The sequence below is a fragment of the Ostrea edulis genome, chromosome 4, assembly GCF_947568905.1.
Source record: "Ostrea edulis chromosome 4, xbOstEdul1.1, whole genome shotgun sequence".
Taxonomy (NCBI): domain Eukaryota; kingdom Metazoa; phylum Mollusca; class Bivalvia; order Ostreida; family Ostreidae; genus Ostrea; species Ostrea edulis.
This window is the reverse complement of record NC_079167.1, coordinates 91,891,235-91,912,149: the sequence shown is the minus strand read 5'-3', so window position 1 is coordinate 91,912,149 and position 20,915 is coordinate 91,891,235. Positions and strand designations below refer to the sequence as shown.

The 20,915-nt window shown below is 35.2% G+C and overlaps 1 protein-coding gene across 5 annotated transcripts in view; it reads right to left on the bottom strand.

Moving 5' to 3' along the window:
* The window catches only part of LOC125668583 (delphilin-like), a 52,741-nt gene that overhangs the window by 20,412 nt on the left and 11,414 nt on the right, over window positions 1-20,915 (bottom strand). For 3 of the 5 annotated variants that reach the window (XM_048902872.2, XM_056164309.1, XM_056164311.1), the window contains exons 4-20: window positions 20,163-20,282; window positions 16,478-16,633; window positions 15,248-15,333; window positions 13,537-13,664; window positions 10,194-10,264; window positions 8,819-8,967; window positions 8,654-8,698; window positions 6,682-6,811; window positions 6,138-6,283; window positions 5,754-5,840; window positions 5,488-5,537; window positions 5,038-5,182; window positions 4,744-4,866; window positions 4,016-4,453; window positions 3,544-3,680; window positions 3,191-3,269; window positions 2,899-2,958 (exon numbers count right to left, since the gene is read on the bottom strand). In XM_048902872.2, coding sequence (XP_048758829.2) covers window positions 2,899-2,958; window positions 3,191-3,269; window positions 3,544-3,680; window positions 4,016-4,453; window positions 4,744-4,866; window positions 5,038-5,182; window positions 5,488-5,537; window positions 5,754-5,840; window positions 6,138-6,283; window positions 6,682-6,811; window positions 8,654-8,698; window positions 8,819-8,967; window positions 10,194-10,264; window positions 13,537-13,664; window positions 15,248-15,333; window positions 16,478-16,633; window positions 20,163-20,282 — 2,150 coding nt within the window. The remainder of the gene's footprint in view (window positions 1-2,898; window positions 2,959-3,190; window positions 3,270-3,543; window positions 3,681-4,015; window positions 4,454-4,743; window positions 4,867-5,037; window positions 5,183-5,487; window positions 5,538-5,753; window positions 5,841-6,137; window positions 6,284-6,681; window positions 6,812-8,653; window positions 8,699-8,818; window positions 8,968-10,193; window positions 10,265-13,536; window positions 13,665-15,247; window positions 15,334-16,477; window positions 16,634-20,162; window positions 20,283-20,915) is intronic. The other 2 variants (XM_056164310.1, XM_048902874.2) reach the window with 2 other exon arrangements.

The following is a 20,915-nucleotide window of genomic DNA, read 5'->3' as shown; positions in this document are numbered from 1 at the left end:
CAACTTCATACTGCATGCACTGAAAATGATACCAAAGCACCTAGAAAACAAACATTGGAGTAATTGTTTAAGTACATTAAAGGCAACAAGGACAATAGCAAAAGATGAGCAAATACATTGTTATAACCTTAATTTGGTATCAGATCTTCTGATAAATATTAAACACTGATATGTATTTATTTCTGAAAATATTTACTGTCTCAAAGATGCAATCACTTTCCATATAATACTCAGAAAGATCAAGTGACGGCGAGTGGTAGTCTTAAAAAATTAATGTCCATTGCCAAAATTGTTGGTTTAGGGTTGCTAACCTGAAACTGCTGGGACAGGCATAAATGCCAACTTTCCCGATTTGTGCGGGATTCTCCCGATTTGAAGCAGTTGAAAAGGCAAATCCCGATATCCCGATTTGGATTGCAAAACTACCCTGAAATCCCGATTTTCTAAAAATATCTCCCATTTTACGACAACAAACCCCCATTTCCAACCGGAATTTGAAATCCCGCGTCATTTCTGAACTGGCCAATCAGAAATCGGGACAATAGACAGACATTGCTGTTTACCTGTGTCGCATGGTATAAGGGGTGGTGTAATTTACCTCGTCTGCCTGTGTCGGGGTGCTTATTTCTATGAAATTTCTATGATCGCAAAGTGTCGAGTTTGATCTGATGATCCGCGCCTGTCAACGAGACGTGATCCAACTCTTCCGATCAAGTTACTGTAGTAATGATAAATTTATTATATACCCCCTTTGCGTTGATGCATTGTGACAACATCAGTTTCAGAGGATACTGATACGGAATCAGAAAACCAGAGTTGTGATCCGGAAAACCGGATCACACGCTGTGAAATCCACAGTATCAAAGAACGATACATTGATGGGTATATAATAATGTCATATACATGTCTAAAAATGTAAAAGTTTCAGTGGAAAATATTCTAGAAGAAACTGTAAAATTATAATTTTTTTCTCATACTGATTTGGCATTTCTAACATGTATTTAAATGTGAAATACTAAACACATTTGGTTTCATTTCATTAAAACACAACTCAGAAAATCCTATTTTGTTATATTTAAATGTGGATTGACAACATCAAATCAAGAATTATTTACGTGTAATTGTAATCTTAGCCATCTGGATGGAATATGTCAATTCAATTTTACACCAAAATTTATCAACTTTTTCATTTGCAACCTGTTTTGTCTAGTGAGTCCACGAGAACATCGTACTAAGTAAGGCCTATATCAAACTGGTATATTCTGTTTGACACGATACTTTTCCATTATTTGAGCAGAGTTAAACCATTGAACTATGCTTTAAATATGGCATGTCTGCCATGTTGTTTCATAATGTGAATGCTCGAAAAGGCATAGAAAATGCTTTGAATGAAGATTGCATGAATCTTAAAATGCACAGATGATTTGAACTAATGTTGCATAATATTCAAATGAAAATGTTTCAGAATTCCAGATTGATACATCGAAGAAAAAAATTATTGGGATAAAATGTCAATAAAATTTTCTCAGACATCACTTTTTGTGGATTGGACGCAAATGCCAAACAAATAAAATTTATTTTGGCCTTATGGCATAATACATTTGTTAGGTAACAAAATACTAAACTCTATAAAACAAGAAATGTTTGTGAAACATATATGTCCCCATGGTGCAAAATTGAAAAGGGTTAAACACATGAATCACTTAATTGATACATATGTAGTAGTGCCAAAAACAATTCAAGATATTAAGCAGACATTATCTTCCTATGTCCAGAGCGTATTGACTCTTAGCTTTTGACCATGTGACCTAAAAATCAAAAGGGGTCATCTAATCCTTAGGATATACCAGAATACCAAGTTTGGTGTTAATCAAGCAAATGATTCTTAAAATACAGGAGACAATATATTACTATGTCCAGTTTGACCTTGACCTTTGACCATGAGAACCCAAAATCAATAGGTGTCATCTACTCCTTATGATGTATGAGTGTACCAAGTTTGATGTCATTCAAGCAAAAGGTTCGCAAAATATTGAACGGACATTATTTTCCTATGTTCAGTTTGACCTTTGATCACATGACCTCAAAATCAATAGGGATCATCAACTCCTGAGGCTGTAAAAGTGTACCAAGTTTTATGTCTGTCAAGCACAGGGTTCTCAAGATATTGAGTGAACAGCATCTTCCTTTGTCCAGTTTGACCCTTGACCTTTGACCATGTGACCTCAGAATCAATAGGGGCTATGTACTCCTTAAGGTGTGCCAAGTTTAATGTCTGTCAAGCAAAGGGTTCTCAAAATATTGAGCAGACAGTATATTCCCATGTCCAATTTGACCCTTGACCTTTTACCGTGTGTCCTCAAAATCAATAGGGGTTATTTTCTCCTAAGAATGTACCAGTGTACCAAGTTTGATGTCTGTTATGCAAAGGATTTTCAAGATATTGAACTGACAGTATATTCTTATGTCCAGTTTGACCCTTGACCTTTGAGCATGTGACCTCAAAATCAATAGGGGTCATTTACTCCTTAGGATATACCAGTGTACCAAGTTTGGTGTCTGTCAAGGAAAGGGTTCTCGTGATAATGGGTGGACAATATCTTCCTGTTTAGAGTTAATTGACCCTTGACTTTTGACCTCAAAATCAATAGGGGTCCTCTTCCACACCTAAACAACCCACATATGAAATATCATTATGATCAAGTGAATGGTTCTTAAGATATTGAGGGTACAACATGTGGTCTACCGACCGACATACATAACAACAGACCAACCAACCGATAGGTGCAAAGCAACATAAATAAAAGTCAACAATAAATGAAAGGTTTCAAAAATCTACCATACATGGGATGAGCTACCAGTTCATATATCTGACTTTTTAGTATAAATACTACTCACAAATATTATAAGCCTTTTTGGGATTTAGTATATAAATTTCATTTCTTTTCTCAGGTACCCCTACAACACACAAAACAAAAACTTTGATGTACATTACATCTGCCAACATATGCATTTAGACACAAATGACAGCCATCACTATCACAATTGAATGATTCACATTATTTTAAAATCAATAAGCCATAGGTACTTGTAAGCATTTACATGTATAAATGTAGAGCACAAGTATTCTCCCTTGAAATTTCTGCATCTAACATTGCAAAAGCACACAAAAAAATCAAAAGCCACTCACTGGTTCTTTTGTTTTGGGTGCTGAAGTGATTTTCTAATTCCAGGTACTTAATGACATCATCCAAGTCATCATTTCCCAGCTGTATAGATAAATTGTAATATTGTGTATAGGAGATTAAACTCAAGAAAATACATCAGGTAACAGGCTATTCAATTCTTCAGAGCTAATTTAAACTCCTTTTTCCTCTCTAGGTTTCCAGTTTGGTTCATTTAGATTTCATAGACTCTGAAAATATTTTGTTCATTTATGTACTTGCAATGTTATCAGAAGCAGATCTTGAGATCTTTTTCATATTGTTTGTTACTATGTGTCATAGTGGATCTAAAGATCTGATTTTAAACCAATCTATGTACCTGTTCCCAGACAGTATTTTCCACTTTATCTGGGTCAATCTTTTCCCAGTTGATCCGTTTAACATTGACCTGATGAGCCGACACGCCCACATCTGTGACGAGAGAAGGGGGAGGGGGAGGAGGTGGAGGAGGAGGAGCTATAAGATAGAGGTCATCTAACATCAGCATTCAATGCCAACAAATAGTCCATAGCAGATACAGAATTCATACACACTACATGTAGTGTTACATTTGTGCAGAACAGTAAGTTTGATGCTCAATTTATGACTGCTTTCATATTGGATTTCTTTTCAATTTCAAATATCAACATGTTAAAGTATTTTTAAATATAAGATAGACATTCAAAACAATATTACACTATAAAATGGTGTGAAAATGAACAAGATCTACAACAAGCATGTAATATCAAAACTACTGATCTGAAAGCATTGTGTATAGAATCATGAGCTCTTGTACTGAACTTTTTACAGACCTGGGGGTGGTGGTATGGCCACTAGATCTGTATCGGGGTCAGTATCTTCATTTGTGGAGGATTGTGACTGAGATGATGTTGGCAATGCATTCCCTCCCATCCTCTTCATTCCGAGGGGACCTAACTCTAGATCAGATGCTTCTGCTGCCATGGCTGCATCCAGTTCCTTTAAGGCAGTCAGTGCCCTGGTGTTAAACGAATCCTTGGAATTCAGAGAAAACAGGGATTTGGTCATGCTTGGGTGAATGTCTACTTCGCTGTCTGACTCACTGGTGAAAATGATTTCAGGGGGTTCATTCAATCCATTTGGAAGGCTGTTGGAGTGGGTGTGTCCATTCAGTAAGGGGCTATCATGATGACTGAGAGGGGTGTGTTCAAACTGAGGAATAGGGATTACTGTCACATATTTAGTGGCTGAATGGATATCTTCTTCTGATTCTGTGAAGAATAAAACACAGATAGAAATATTGGAACTTAAGTCTTGATTATTATAACTGACTGAAAAAAAAATTTGCACGATAATATATTTATGGTCTTAGAGATTGAAATCATATCTCATAATGACATTAAATTTGTTCATTCATCTTTACTAGAGTATCTTTGAATGACATTAAAGTAAACATATTCAATCTTTACTACGATATCAATGAATGAAATTAAAGTTAACAGATTTTATCTTAACTACAAATTAGAAGTCTATTTTCTATGTCCCAGTATTGTAACTGTACCTGATCCTCTGTTACTTTGGAATGCTTTCTTCGCTTCTTGGACAGCCTTTCTAGTTTCTTCTAATTCCTTCATCAAAGCAACATCATAACCCTTCCCAGAACCACCTCTGCTTCTCTCAAAATCTAGAAAAGAAAGAAATTTCTGCATACTTTATTCTGGATGGAAATTAAAAAACTAAAATCCAAAGCACAACTTAATTCTGATGATGATCTGGATCTAATCCTTGGCTGAATAAATTTTATTTATACAGACAAAAACATGAATACATAATTTTTAGCATTGCTATAACTAACCATATCCATGTTTGCCAATAAGATCAATGTCATCTGACGAGTAGGTGTACCCAGGATGCATCTTCTTCCACAAACGACCTCTAGCCTTTCTCACCCCTGACCTTATACTTCTATCCCGGATATCCTCATCTGATGAGTAGGTGGACTGAAGGGGAAAAAAACAATAGACTATCTTAGAAAATTTCGAAATGATCCAAGTATGCAAACTGCAGAATTTCATGGCTTTTCATGTCAGAAAGGACTAAAATAAAAATGATCTTACCCAATGGGATCTGCCTTTACACCTGACTAAAATAAAAATGATCTTACCCAGTGGGATCTGCCTTTACCCCTGACTAAAATAAAAATAATCTTACCCAGTGGGATCTGCCTTTACCCTTGACTAAAATAAAAATAATCTTACCCAGTGGGATCTGCCTTTACCCTTGACTAAAATAAAAATAATCTTACCCTGTGGGATCTGCCTTTACTCCTTTTTAGAGCACTTGCAGCTGCTCCTACTACAGAAAAAGATCAATTAGTATTAAACAATTCTACGACCCCAAAAGCTTGATTAAATCTTCGTTTTGTGAAACAATATACACCTAGTTCAAATCAAAGCCCTCTCCCAGTTCAAAAGTTATATGCAAAGTTTAAGTGTTTTGTCACACACATATGAACATACAAAACTTATATGCCCCTGAATCAGGGAATAAAAATAACCAGTAAATGTGTACCATATTTGAAATCCTCATCATTGTTTCCATATGTAGTGCTCTTTGTTGATCCAAAATGACTTCTAGAGATTCCCGACTTGAAAGAATCTGAAATTATAGAACATGTACATGAAATATAATTCCAACAGACCAAAAAAAAGTAAAGATCTACACAAATTTCCCATAAAAGCCGCTTGATTATAAACTTCTATCATCGTAATCTCTTGCTGAAGTCCTAGTACTTGTTTACTGGGATTGTCCTTGATATATTACAGTACTACACCGGGAGACCAGGAGGTCCCAGAATAGGAATACCTTCCAACATAAACAGATTACATGTAATTAACGGATGAATTTTGATAATTTTATCTTCAGAAACAGGAAATTTGTGCTATATATACGTACTTCTGTTTGTGGTTGGAATGTTGAGCCTCTCTCTGGTGTATTTCTGGTGTTCTGTGATCAGTAGAGGTATTATATACATCCAGAGGGTGTGTTTGGAGGGGGTGTCTAGAATCAGCTCTAGGGACTGAATTAAACTCTCCACATTCCTGTGCAAAAATGACACAAAGACTACAGTTTGCACCGTTTCCATGGTATTGCTACACGTACTTACAAATTCCAATCACCCCCACACACATAAGGTCATCTAACATAAGGATAGTATCCGGAGACACTCTGAGTTTTCTGACACAATATTTTACTTCGCGACAATAAAAGATAAAAACAAAAAACAAAAACAAGGCGTAAATCTTTCCTCTCACCACAAAAATTTGACCCCATGAAAATGGGTAATTTTACAGTGTATGAAAAAGAAACAAGAAGTTGGGTTACAACTTTCATGTTTCAAAGTCTTATTAAATGGATGAATTATGTTGGAATCTGTTTATAATTTATAAATACCCTTCAGCATGTCTTGCACAGTTATACTGTTCAATAGTGCAGGTACCTGTTATGTGCATACGTTCTCAGAGATCTCTTTAGAAGTGTTCTCTCTCTGGAAGTTAACAAATAATCACACTGCTGCTGGAATGATGCCAACTGTGGTTTTGATTTAGGTGTCAAGGTTCTAGAATTTTCTGAAAATCCACAAAATATCTTTAATAAATTACCTACAATGAATTAATCAATTGACTTCATCCTATAAAAAATAGTTCAGTCAGTGTTTGCATGTGTTATGTATAGTATTTAGAAATTAAGATTTTGATACATGGTGCAACAGTCATTATGTTCCATGTTTCATATCCCTGACAATTCTTTCGGCCATAGGATCCTGGGATCAATCCCATATAGAGACACTAGCAGGAAGCATTATAATCACTAAATGATTGTTTGTTTGTTTTACATCCCATCAAGAATTTTCCACTCATATTGAGACATTGCCAGCTGTAGATGAAGAAACACAAATTCAGACCTATGCTTAGCGCTCAGGGCCGTAGCAGTGAGGGTTCTTTAACAAGCCAACGCCTGTCGGAACACGGGACCTCCGTTTTTAAGGTCACATCTGAAAGACCCATGATTCTTACTTCTATATGCCGAGCGTTTGGCAATGGAGCAATCACTACCTATGTTAAAATGTCTTAGGTTTGACATGGTCATGGCACGAGTGGGGCCCGCACTCACGATCTCCTGGTTATGAAGGAAATATAATAAGTAATAGGTGTGCTAAATTTGGGAAGACTAATCAAATTGCTAACATTCACCATTAAATTCATTAACAGAAAGCTAATTTATCTCAGATTTCTATCAGTATTCAAGTCTATACCAAGTGTAGGGCTGAAACCATTCACCGAAATATCGATACTGTTCAATATAAATGTTTGATTCAATGTTCGATTCATTGCTTTGATTTTTGGTTTGATACATTAATTACAAATGCATTCAGTAAAATACATTAGGCTCAGCCAGTACTTATTTTTACCTGCATGAGGGACAAAATAGCATCAAAAAACGTTCAGACTATTGTTTACCTTGAGTCTGATGTATCGTGAAGTATCATATCATTTCAGTCCTAACCAAGTGTGATCATTATTATTCCAGAAGACTACTTTTTGTGCATCTTTTCACAAAATAACCCTCAAAATATTACCTAGGATACTAGCATTCATGGGATAAATTCAATGGGCCAAAGGCGAGATCTTGCTCATTTAAGGGTGAGGTTTGGGTGTCTTGGGTGAGATTTTCATTGGCATTACAACAACCCATATTTTGACACATTTCCCATACAATACTCATGTATGTACAAGTATCATGGTTTTGAAACATGAACAGACTGTGTAAATTCCGCCCAAACTAATTACTTTGAAAACATTTATGAATCAATTTCATAATTAAAAATTTATCACTATGTGTCAAGTCCACTGAAAATAACGAATAAGCATTATTTTTGTTTAATTTTCAACTGATAGTTCATTGCATCAATTCACGTTCATGTCATCATTTGCAACCACAATTTTATTTCGTACACTGAAGAAAGGTACCTAGGTATAATGATTTATTCTTTCATGTTTCCTCAATTCACTAACCCTATAAACCTATTGGGCTCATGATTATATCACTTGGAGGCATGGTGAAGAATAGTAATGTGTTTTGTTGAGCACTATCACCAAAGAAACAAATATATATGAAATAAGCCGTGAATCATCATTGAATTAGACTCGGGTAATAACAATAATTGAAGATATTGGCAATAATATTCGTGTAGAAGATTACCTAGGGATGACAGGTAAGTGTTTATGTTTTTTTACTAATATGAGACACAACAATTTTAAACACTCGGTGACAGTCTAATTATGACTTATTTTTTTAATGAAATTTGGGAAAGTGTGAGAATTTGTTGCCCACAAGTGAAAGTGTGAAAATTTGTTACCCACGCGTGAAAGCGCGACTTAAAAAGTGTGAAATCAGATTATGTGACCTACTCTTCCCGTCTGCTTTTTCGATGTGTCTCGGAAGTGCTGCTACCTCTGAAAGAGAGAGAGAGAGAGCACTTCATCAGCTTTGCAATAGATTTGAAAAAGATTTTTTTTTTTAAATATTACCTATATTCAATGAAAAAATGTATTGAAATGTCTCGACAGTAATACCTAGTAAGACTTCCTCAGAGAGGTTGATTTTGTTCAGACAGTACTCCTGGTGAGGAGGGGTCAGCTTGAGGAGGATAAATTTCCACAGAGTCTTCTTGGACTGTGTGTCCAGTATCAAGGATATCTTGTTATAAAAATCCACAATGTTTCTAAAATGTGAAAAGTTCAACATTTAGTGGTTGGTCCTCTTTGTGATCTAAAGAAGGTCTGGTTTTGACAGAATATTTCTATCTCCAAGTAACTTTCATTGTAAGAGATTATCCGCAATGGTCCATATCAATCATGATTCAGTTAAAACCAATCAAACTTCCATACATATTAATGAAGTTTATGATAATACAATATATCTGTACTGTTTGGAATACTTCACCATCATTTTAAAGAAGCATTGCTCTACTTCACCTTCATTTTAAAGAAGCATTGCTTTACTTCACCTTCATCTTAAAGAAGCATTGCTCTACTTCACCTTCATCTTAAAGAAGCATTGCTCTACTTCACCTTCATTTTAAAGAAGCATTGCTCTACTTCACCTTCATTTTAAAGAAGCATTGCTCTACTTCACCTTCATTTTAAAGAAGCATTGCTCTACTTCACCTTCATCTTATAGAAACATTGCTCTACTTCACCTTCATCTTAAAGAAGCATTGCTCTACTTCACCTTCATTTTAAAGAAGCATTGCTCTACTTCACCTTCATTTTAAAGAAGCATTGCTCTACTTCACCTTCATCTTAAAGAAGCATTGCTCTACTTCACTTTCATCTTATAGAAACATTGCTCTACTTCACCTTCATTTTAAAGAAGCATTGCTCTACTTCACCTTCATCTTAAAGAAGCATTGCTCTACTTCACCATCATTTTAAAGAAGCATTGCTCTACTTCACCTTCATCTTAAAGAAGCATTGCTCTACTTCACCATCATTTTAAAGAAGCATTGCTCTACTTCACCTTCATTTTTAAAGAAGCATTGCTCTGGATACTGACTATATATTGCATCACCACAAAATATTGATGCCAAACAATGAAATTCATACATTAGGTAACCTAAACATACATGTAATATATAATCATACATGGGTTGACTTTGTACAGTGTGTATCTTCTAAGGAATTTAGATATACATGTATAAGTAATTGTAGTTAATATACAAAGTATATATACACTCTACTCTGGATATATTGAAATCTAGGGGACCAACCTGCATTGTTCATTATATCCAAAGTTCAAGATAACTGATGTAGAACTATACTCAATTTAATGTCATTGGGGATTTATTCAATATAACAGATAGTTCAATGTAAGCAATTTCAATATAAGTGGAGTACACTGTACATTGTACAGTGTGTAGTACACCGGTATCTTAGTAATTCTACAAACCTGGATGTATCGTACTGTATCATGGCTTTCCTCATGTGAGATCTCTCTTTTGATGTCAACAAATACTCAGCCTACATGTAGACATTTTCAATAATTAGTCAAGAAAAAAGAAATCAAATATGGCTGTGCAAAATATGGCATCCCCTTTCAACATGACATTTTTCAATGTACACTAAAATGGCATACTCTAAGACCTTGTCTTTGATCTTTTAAGATAAAAGAATCCCCAGGTCTCTGTGTAAGAGAACATCCCTAGATTTGTAAATGAAATTAAGCAGCAAATACACTCAGATTCATGCATCAGAGGAATGCAAGGGACCTTGACCTTTCACATGATGTTTGTGTAAGGTACAGTTACCATTCCACAGTTTTTGAAATTGGTCCTAAAGTTTTGACTGTTTTTTATACCAGACAGTTAACAGTTTGTTTGTTGGAATTGGTAAAATTATCAACATGATAGGTATGCCAAAAATGGATTTCAAAATGTAGCACAAAGTTTTTTATTTCCCTCTAAATGATCTTGATCTTTAACATTTGACCTTGAAACATATTATGCAAGCTACTGCTAAAACTTCAAAAAGAAAGAAATAACAAAATAAAATTTTAAAATAAACAAGAATTGTTTCCTTCTGGTGACCTTGATGTTTCACACTGACTAAGAAAACCAATAATCACCAAGACCTTTATGCAAAAATGTTATAAAACTCAGACTGGAAATACAGTTTTACATCTTATACACAATGAATTCCATAATTTCCCTTCAATGACCTTGACCTTTTCCACTTCACTTTAATATGAATATCTTTAAGCAAGGAGCAATTTCTAGAAATCTCATGGACACTAAAAGAGAGATGTGGATTACATGCTGTACAAAAGGAATTCTGGAAATTATCTACCCATCATCTTTGCTTTTTACATTGAACTTGAAAAGCAGTAGGAACCAAGATCTATTCCTAAATGTGTGATAAAATCCATTTAATGTAGCTTATATTTTGTATACAAGGAGTTCCTAGAGTTGTTCCCTCAATGACATCAACAAGACGTAAGCTCTTTCTTTCTGAAAGTTTTAATTTAATGAAAATTAGATTAAAAACAGGTTGCTTAATTTTTGTTCTTACTGAATTTCAAAATTTCACTTACTGCTGTAACTTTGACAACCCAAAAGAACTTCAAACTTCAGACAAAAATCAGATTTAATCTAGCTTCAAACATACAAAGAAATAATTAAGTTGCTACATTTATTTACATTTCAGTTGAAAGAAAATTTCAAATAAAGTATATATATAGAGACACACAAAAGAAATGCAACCCGAATCCAGCATCAATAACTGTTGATATTAATAATTCATTGCTATCAAATTTGAATTGCAGGATAACATACACATTTCCAAGCAATTCATGGTTGATTCCATCATACTATGCTATGTGTTCTCATGTCAATACTTTCCCCTATCAGCATAACCACAGATGCACGGCAAAGCATTTTTAGAATATGTTGTTATCCATCAGGTATCTGGCAAGAACGTACCTACAGTCTGATAATGAAATTCCTGTCTCATATTGCGGAAAGGATGCCTAGGATAAGAATGCACACAACATGACAATGCAATTACTGTTGGCTGGAAACACTCAAATCACTGAGGCAAGAGCTCTGAATCTCAAACAAAAGCAATTTCTGTCAATATCTTGTCTCTACAAATTCCTTTTAGACTGACTCAAACAACTGCCAGCCACCTTCAAATTGGTTGACTAAAGGTCACTTCTTATCAGGATTTTCATGAGGTTGCAGCACTTTCACTACTGGTTTAAAACTGGAAAAAAAACTGCAAACAAAACATTAGGGACACATAATCCAAGAATATAAGCTGAGGCATATATTCCCTACAGCATCCGCTGTGTCACATTGCAGTGGGCATGCCTCTTAATCGTCAACAATGTAACATCAGACTCCAATGGTTTTGATGACAACATCTAAATGTGTTTCCTATCCAAAGTTGGTGCCGAGTACTTTTCTCTGACAAGTCAAGACTCATTCTTTACCAGATAGGGATCTGTGTGTTTTTTAACGTTGCAATGAATGTTATATCAGTAACTGCATGCTGGAATGTACAGGTTTGGTGGTGGTAGCGTTATGGTGTTGGAGGGGATCTGTAGTGGCCGCAAACCCACTTATGGTCATCAATGAAAGTAATTCGACAGTGCAACGGCACATTTACACTGTTCAGCAACCTGCCATTGTGCCGTTGTCCCCAGCACAACTTTATCTTTTAACAAGACAATTCCTGGTTTTATGTGGCATTATGTGCAGTGGACTGCCTTCACCAAAACAAAGTTGACACGTTACTTTGGCCCCCATGCAGCACCAATCTCTTGCCAGTAGAGCATGTGTGGGACGTTAGATTGACACACTCAAATGCAACCAAATCCATTAGAGGTTCTACACACATCACATACACTTCTGAAGAGTGGCAGATCATCCCTTGCTACGGCACAAATAAACCGTGAAACATCTGCATCACAGAATTTGAGCAACTACAAATGCTAGTGGGTTGCATTTTCGTTATTTCAAAAGTAGGAAAATTTCAATGACTACCACTTTAATTTTTTGGCAAAATTATGATAGCTAATTGTAAGGCCAATTAAAATTAATTGATAGATTATCATCCCCGCCCGCCCCTCAAAAAAGGACCAACCCCGGTTTTTTTTTATTTTCGCAAAAATTACGATTTCAAACAAACTTGCTTCCCAGTGATATATGAGTGAATGATTTAAGTCACAGAATGTTAGTTTTATATCTTCTACCAAGGATTCTTTGAGTGTTAATTTGATTAACACTTTGTGTGATGCCTTTTGTCATGAATTTATTTTTCGCGGGAAATAAAAATTAAAATCCTCCCACCCGTCCCATATTTTTTTGTGACCCCGAATGATAATCTACTAATTAAGTTCAATTTTAACTGTGTTATCCAATAGATGTATCATTGATTAGTTGTAAAAATTAAACGATATTGAACAAAATAATAAAAATATTACCGAATATTGAGGTTGTATACCCAATAAATGGAATTTTTAGCGATATTTCCATTACCCCGGTAAAATGGGTATCAATATATATTTAGCAAGAGCAATTTTAGCAACTTTATAATTCCCACAAAAATAGCTATAGCCTTCGATATGGAATAAATATTAGTGATATTTAATTTCAGCGATCTCATCACTAGCTCTCACTAATGATACCAAAATTAAATCCTTGCTAAAAACTCTGCTCATACGGTAGTTCTTACACATGTCAGTAAATATAAAATTCCAATTTAAAATGGAAGATCAGAGACTTTCAACTTACATGGCTTTTAAAGGAATTTCCACTGCTGTCAATCATTTCTTTGCCATCAGCCTTCATCCACTCTGAGGAGGCATGGCTTGATATTGAGGAAAGAGACATTGTGGACATGCTAAAAGAACTCATTCCCCCTGTCAAAAACAAAAGCTGATATATAATTATACAATAGGTCCACAGGCCTTATCGGTCACCTGAGTATTAGTTAAAAGTATCACTAGCCCAAAGGGATATATGAATGAAATTGATACTAATTTTCCTGTTCTGAATATCTAAGCTAAATTCTAATATTCAGCAGGAGTATAAAACAAGATGCGTTCTAAAACAAAAATGCCCATATTGATGAAAAACTTGATTTATGTTATATTAAGACTTATATGACTATTTCGGACCCACCCTCAGGTCAGATGGTACACTCCTAAATATGCATTTCGTTTTTATACAGTATCAGCAAAATTAAAGATGATTTTCAAATAATAAACACAATAATCACTATAATACTTTTGGCCCACCCTGGACCAAAACCCCTACCCCTGAGATCAAGAAATTTACAACTTTGGTTATAACTAAAGGGCTACCTGCTCCTTCTAAATATCCATTTAGTTCAATTTAGTATCAATAGCAATAAAGGAATCGTTATTTAAATGTTTTACACATAAACACTATGTATCAAGTTTGGCCCCACCCTGGGGGTCAGAACCCCTACCCCTGATACCATGAGATTTATGATTTTGGTAGAGACCTTCCTGCTATACATCACTATGCATTTAGTTTTTCTTACAGATGTGTGGTTGTAGAGAAGTAATTTTTAAAAATTGGTCAATTTTTGACAGTTTATGGATGTGTGGTTGTAGGGTAGATTTTTGAAAATCTGTCAATTTTGGACCCCTAAGACCCCTGAATTGCAAGAAACCTGAAATTTACAATTTATGTCCCCTTTATCCCAAAGATTGCTTCATGCCAAATTTGAAAAGAATTGGAATGGTAGTTATTAAGAAGTTAAAAATGTCCAATTGTTTACACATTTAATCAAACACTATGAGCATTATGACCCCCACCTGATACCAAAACCCCTACTCCTGGTATCATGAAATTTACAATTTTGGTAAAGGACTATTTACTCCTTCTCAATATCTATCTATTTTTCAATCGTGTATCAATAGCATTAAAGAAGACGTTATCTAAATATTTTATACATATACACAATATATACTAAGTTTCTCCCTACCCCAGAGATCATGAAATTTACAATTTTGGTAGAAGCCTTCCTTCTTTACATAACTACGCATTTAGTTTTTCTTGCTGTTGTAGTAGAGAAGATTTATGAAAATTGGCCAATATTTGGCAGTTTTTGTCCTGTCCCTAAAGCCCCTGGGGTGCAGAAGTCCTGAAATTAACAATTTATATCCCCCTTGACTCAAAGACGCTTCATACCAAATTGAGAAGTTAAAAAAAAAAAGTTCAATAAATGTTAACACACAACGCTCCATGACAGACGCTGATCATATTGTAATTAGTGACCTAATAAGAGAAATTCTGGGGGTGATATGATCCATTCTGTTATTCAACACTTTTCATATTATTCAAAATAAGATCTAAAATTATGAAATATAAAAACCTTTATTAAAGGTATCAATCAAACTGTATGCTTTAATTTAAATGATTTTATGCAAGTTCCTGATGATTGAACTGCACTTCCATAATCCAAGTACATTACCATCTCGATGAGTTCTCAGAACCTCAATCTCTGGGGATGACCCACTGTCCTGAAGTAACTGAACCAAGTGTGCATGTGTACACCTCCTACAAAATCAATACTTAATCATCCGATGGAAACAACTGGGGTATTCAATATTCAATAAAACAAATGAAAATCATAATCTGAAAAAAGTTCATAAATCAAGATCTGGAAATAATATTGGCATACCAACTAGCCCTCTATCACTGCCCTCTAGTGAGAATCAATGTCACTGCTTGACGATACCAGTCGAAAGTGCATTTGTAGACATAATATGTGTTCAAATACTATTTTACCTGACAACCAAGTTGTCCAAGTTCAAATGATCACAGGGGTTTATCACAATTTCTTTCTTATTAAAATTTGACAACATTTGTTCTGTTTACACATAAGGAGAATCCAGAATTCCAAAAATCACTACCTCAAATTTCCATTTGTCTCCATTTCATATTTTACAAATGTTGAATTTTACAATCCAGGTCTCAATCGATCAGGGAGAAATCATTTGTTTAATGTCTGTAAAATATAAAACGGAGACGAATGGAAATTTCAGGTAGCAATTTTGGGATTCAAGATTCCCCCTATTGTAAATATTAGAATACAGAGGGTCATTTCGTAATGAGCCCTGTGGTTAATGAATATAGAATAGACAACTGCTAAAGATACTTGTTACAAACTGGATATATTGATTGATACACAATTCATGTTACATTTCAGTTGTAAGCAATGTGAATATACATGCATCTTTTTTAGTGATCTCGGGAAAGTTTTCTTGATAAAATTCATATACCAGAGAACAATTTATAACCCTTTATTTTCATTCAGCATAAGATATTTTGAGCATATATTTACCCTTTATCTCATTTTTGAACTCAAGTTTTCTACAATTTTTAGGCATCAAAATCAAAACTCCAGCAAATCATAAATTCTCCCCCATTTAGGAAATCCCAAGTAGAGACAAACCTTGTTATTTCAAAGTTGATGGCACCGACAAAAAAAACCTCGAGATATCAGAGGATTCGAGATAACGAGGGTCAAATACTTAAAGAAGTGGTGGGACTTCCCAATCACTTCGACATATCCATGGTATTCAAGATATCGGTGTTCGAGATATTGAGGTTTAACTGTATTTGCACTCCCTTGAAAAATCTTGGTTATGGGTGTTGAGTTTTTTTGCAGTGTTCTTGAAACTTGCGTTTTTGCCTTTACCTGACATCGATGTTATTCAGCTTCAGTATGACATCCCCAGCCTGAAGTCCTCCTTTATCAGCTGCTCCCATAGGGTCAACAGACTCAATACACACAGGGTTGTTGCCCTTGATCACAAAACCAAAACTACCACCTTCCCGAAATACTTGGATCACTCTGTGAAAATCAAGAAAATCAGTAAAACTGTTCACTGCAACTTTCTCCAAGTTAAAAGGCTGCAACCCTTCTAAGAGAAAAAAATCAATATATGCACCCAGGGGTGCATGAGCTGAGTTGCATGGGATACATTGTAAAGTCAGGAATGATGTGGCATATTTATAATTGTCAATATTCGGATTTAAACTTTTAGAGTTATGCAGATCCAGATATTTCTAAAATGTTCAATCTTTTTTCAGGACTGTGACCTTGACCTTTTTTCTCCAAAATCAATAGGGGTCTTCCTAACCTGCTATCCAACAATATAACCAAGTTTCATTTGATTCAGTTTTAAACTTTTCGAGTTACTGTCCAGAAACCATATTTGTCTGAAGTTTTCAATCTATTTTCGGTCACTGTGACCTTGACCTTTGACCTTTTCTCTCCAAAATCAATAGGGGCCTTGCTTTGCTAGTATCCAACAATATATCCAAATTTCATTTGATTCAAATTAAAAAATTTCAAGTTATCCTCCTGAAACCAAATTTTTTTGGAATTTTGAATCTATTTTCGGTCACTGTGACCTTGACCTTTGACCTATTTTCTCCAAAAATCAAAAGGGGTCTTCCTTACCTGGTACATAACAATATCTTAAAGTATCATTTGCTTCGGATTTAAACTTTCTGAGTTGTCATCTGGAAACAAAAATTTTCTGAAATTTTCATTCTATTTTTGGTCACTGTGACCTTGACCTTTGACCTATTTTCTCCAAAATCAATAGGGGTCTTCCTTACCTGGTAAATAACAATATCTTTAAGTATCATTTGATTCGGATTTAAACTTTTAAATTATTATCCGGAAACCAAATGTTTCTGAAATTTTCATTCTATTTTCGGTCACTGTGACCTTGACCTTTGACTTATTTTCTCCAAAATCAATAGGGGTCTTCCTTATCTGGTACATAACAATATCTTTAAGTATCATTTGATTCGAATTTAAAATTTCTGAGTTATCATCCGGAAACCAATTTTTTTTTTAATTTTCATTCTGTTTTCGGTCACTGTGACCTTGACCTTTGACCATTTTTCTCCAAAATTAATAGGGGTCTTTCTTACCTTGTACCCAATAATATATCAAAGTTTCATTTGATTAGATTGTAAACTTTTTGAGTTATCATCTGGAAACCAATTGTTGACACCCACCCGCATCACCAAACCAATAGCCGAGTTCAACTTCGTTGCAATTCGGCTAATAATTTGGCACACATTATCATAACCTGAGTTAAAGATCACCTCAGACATACTGAATGACTGTTTTATTTGGTGTCTCTGGAACTCTGCGTTAAAATGTCTGCTAAATCACAGGAAGAGGATTGAAGGGCAAAGACATTTAAGGAGGGAAGAATGTAGATTCAGGGTCACAGGTTCAAATCCCGGTCCATCCTATGACATTACCTCCTCTCCCATTACAGAGTGGTCAATCTAAAATATTGTAGCGGTCAGACGGGTTTGATCACCGATAGCTCAGCTGGTAGAGCACCTGACTGGAGATTCATAACTTAAGTTAAGGATTGCCGGTTACCCCTGTAGATATTTAAAGATTTGCTCAAATACCATTAAGTCAAGGGTTGAACAAATTTGAATCTATATTACACAAGTTTGTATGCATATTATTCTTAACACTGCAGAAGAATTTTAAAGATACTGAAAGATTTTTTTCCTTTGCAAGATATAGAACCCCTATTGTGGCTTCATCCCAACCCTGAGATCTGTAAGTGAACAAATAGACTTTATACGTCATAACAATGCTTGCATATTGTTCTTACAAATATTTTAGGTATTTTTCCATTTCCTATGTAAAAATTGAAGTAATATAGTTTTTCTTGCTGCTGAGGTGATTTAAGGTACAAAACTCTGGTCCATGGAAATCTTAAGGTCCAGAACTTAACAAGAGGCCCATGGGCCACATCGCTCACCTGAGTCACTTTGGTCCATATCAGAAGACTTTCCATATATATTTGCATGTAAAACCGTAGTCCCTATTATGGCCCCAACCTACCCCTGGAGGCCATGATTTTTGCAAACTTGAATCTACACTATGTCAGGAAGCTTTCATGTAAATCTCAGCTTTTCTGGCTCAGTGGTTCTTGAGAAGAAGATTTTAAAAGATTTTTCATATATATTTCTATGTAAAACTTTGATCCCCCCTTGTGGCCCCATCCTACCCCCAGGGGCCATGATTTGAACAAACTTGAATCTGCACTATGTCAAAAAGCTTTCATGTAAATATCAGCTTTTCTGGCTCAGTGGTTCTTAAGAATAAGATTTTTAAAGATTTTCCCTATATATTTGTATGTAAAACTTTGATTCCCCCTTGTGGCCCCATCCTACCCCCAGGGGCCATAATTTGAACAAACTTGAATCTGTACTATGTCAGAAAGCTTTCATGTAAATATCAGCTTTTCTGGCTCAGTGGTTCTTAAGAATAAGATTTTAAAAGATTTTCCCTATATATTTGTATGTAAAACTTTGATCCCCTATTGTGGCCCCATCCAACCCCCGGGGGCCATGATTTGAACAAACTTGAATTTGCACTATGTCAGAAAACTTTCATGTAAATATCAGCTTTTCTGGCTCATTGATTCTTGAGAAGATTTTTAAAGATTTGCCCTATATATTTGTATGTAAAACTTTGATCCCCTATTGTGGCCCCATCCAACCCCGGGGGACCATGATTTTAACAAACTTGAATCTGCACTATTATCAGGAGGCTTTCATAAAAATCTCAGCTTTTCTGGCTCAGTGGTTCTTGAGAAGAAGATTTTTAAAGATTTTTCCTATATATTCACATGTAAAACTTTGACCCCCCCCCCCCTATTTGTGGCCCCATCCAACCCCCGGGGGCCATGATTTGAACAAACATGAATCTGCACTATATCGGAAGCTTTCATATAAATCTCAGCTTCTTTGGCTAAGTGGTTTTTGAGAAGAAGTTTTATAGATTTTCCCTATATATTTGTATGTAAAACTTTGATCCCCTATTGTGGCCCCATCCAACCCCCGGGGGCCATGATTTGAACAAACTTGAATCTGCACTATGTCAGGAAGCTTTCATGTAAATTTCAGCTCTTCTGGCCCAGTGGTTCTTGAGAAGATTTTGAAATGACCCCACCCTATTTTTGCATTTTTGCGATTATCTCCCCTTTGAAAGGGACATGGCCCTTCATTTGTACAAACTTGAAAGCCCTTTACCCAAGGATGTTTTTGGCCAAGTTTGGTTATAATTGGCCCAGTGGTTCTTGAGAAGAAGATAAAAATGTGAAAAGCTTACGACGTTCCCCGCCGCCAACAACAACGACGCCGACAGACAATTAACGGACAAATTTTTATCAGAAAAGCTCACTTGAGCCTTCTGCTCAGGTGAGCTAAAAATGTGGAAATTTTTAAACAAACACATGACAAACAGATAGAAAATAAACTTTGAACAGGAAAGCTCACTAGAAACTTCCTGATCAGGTAGACTAAAATATTCTAGCAGAAATCAGATTTACCTTCTCTCCGTATGAGCATGATCAAATTTGGATGCCTCTTCATCAAAATTGATCATATTTGTTCTTTGATATTTATGAAACTCATCAAATCTTGATCTCTGCTTTGGAGGAATAAACTGCCTGCAAGACAACAAAGAAATTGTGCAGAAAAGCAAGACAGAGGCGTTAATTATTCTCTCCTCCCAGGAGAGGCATGCATATCTTTCTCAGTGATTATTTGTGTCTAGTAAAAGAATGTAATAACAAGATATGTTTTACCCCAAACTCGTTTTTGTTGTGACATTTAAGTTAAATTCCTGATACATTCCACATCAACAATGGCTCTCTATCATTAATGTCATTAGCTTCACAATAAGTATTGCACTGTATTTCATTGAAACAAAGACTTTATATTTGAACAAGAGGCCCACAGGCCTTAACGGTCACCTGAGTATCAGGTAAAAGTATCAGTAACCCCCAAAGGCTATGAAATCTATGAAAATTTTTCTGTTCGGCATATCTATAAGCTAAAATCTAATATTCAGCAGCAGTATAATAAAAGATGTGTTCTTAAAATACAAATGCCCCTGAAAGTGCCCATATTGAAGAAAGATTCTACATAAGATATATTATATTGAGATAAAATGTTCCTAAATAATCTAGAGAATTTTAGTGTGAATTTTAATGAAATTGCTAACTTTTCGTGAAATAATAGGATTCGCACGAAAACGTTCCTAGAAAGATCGCGATCAAGTTAACATTTATATTGCACGC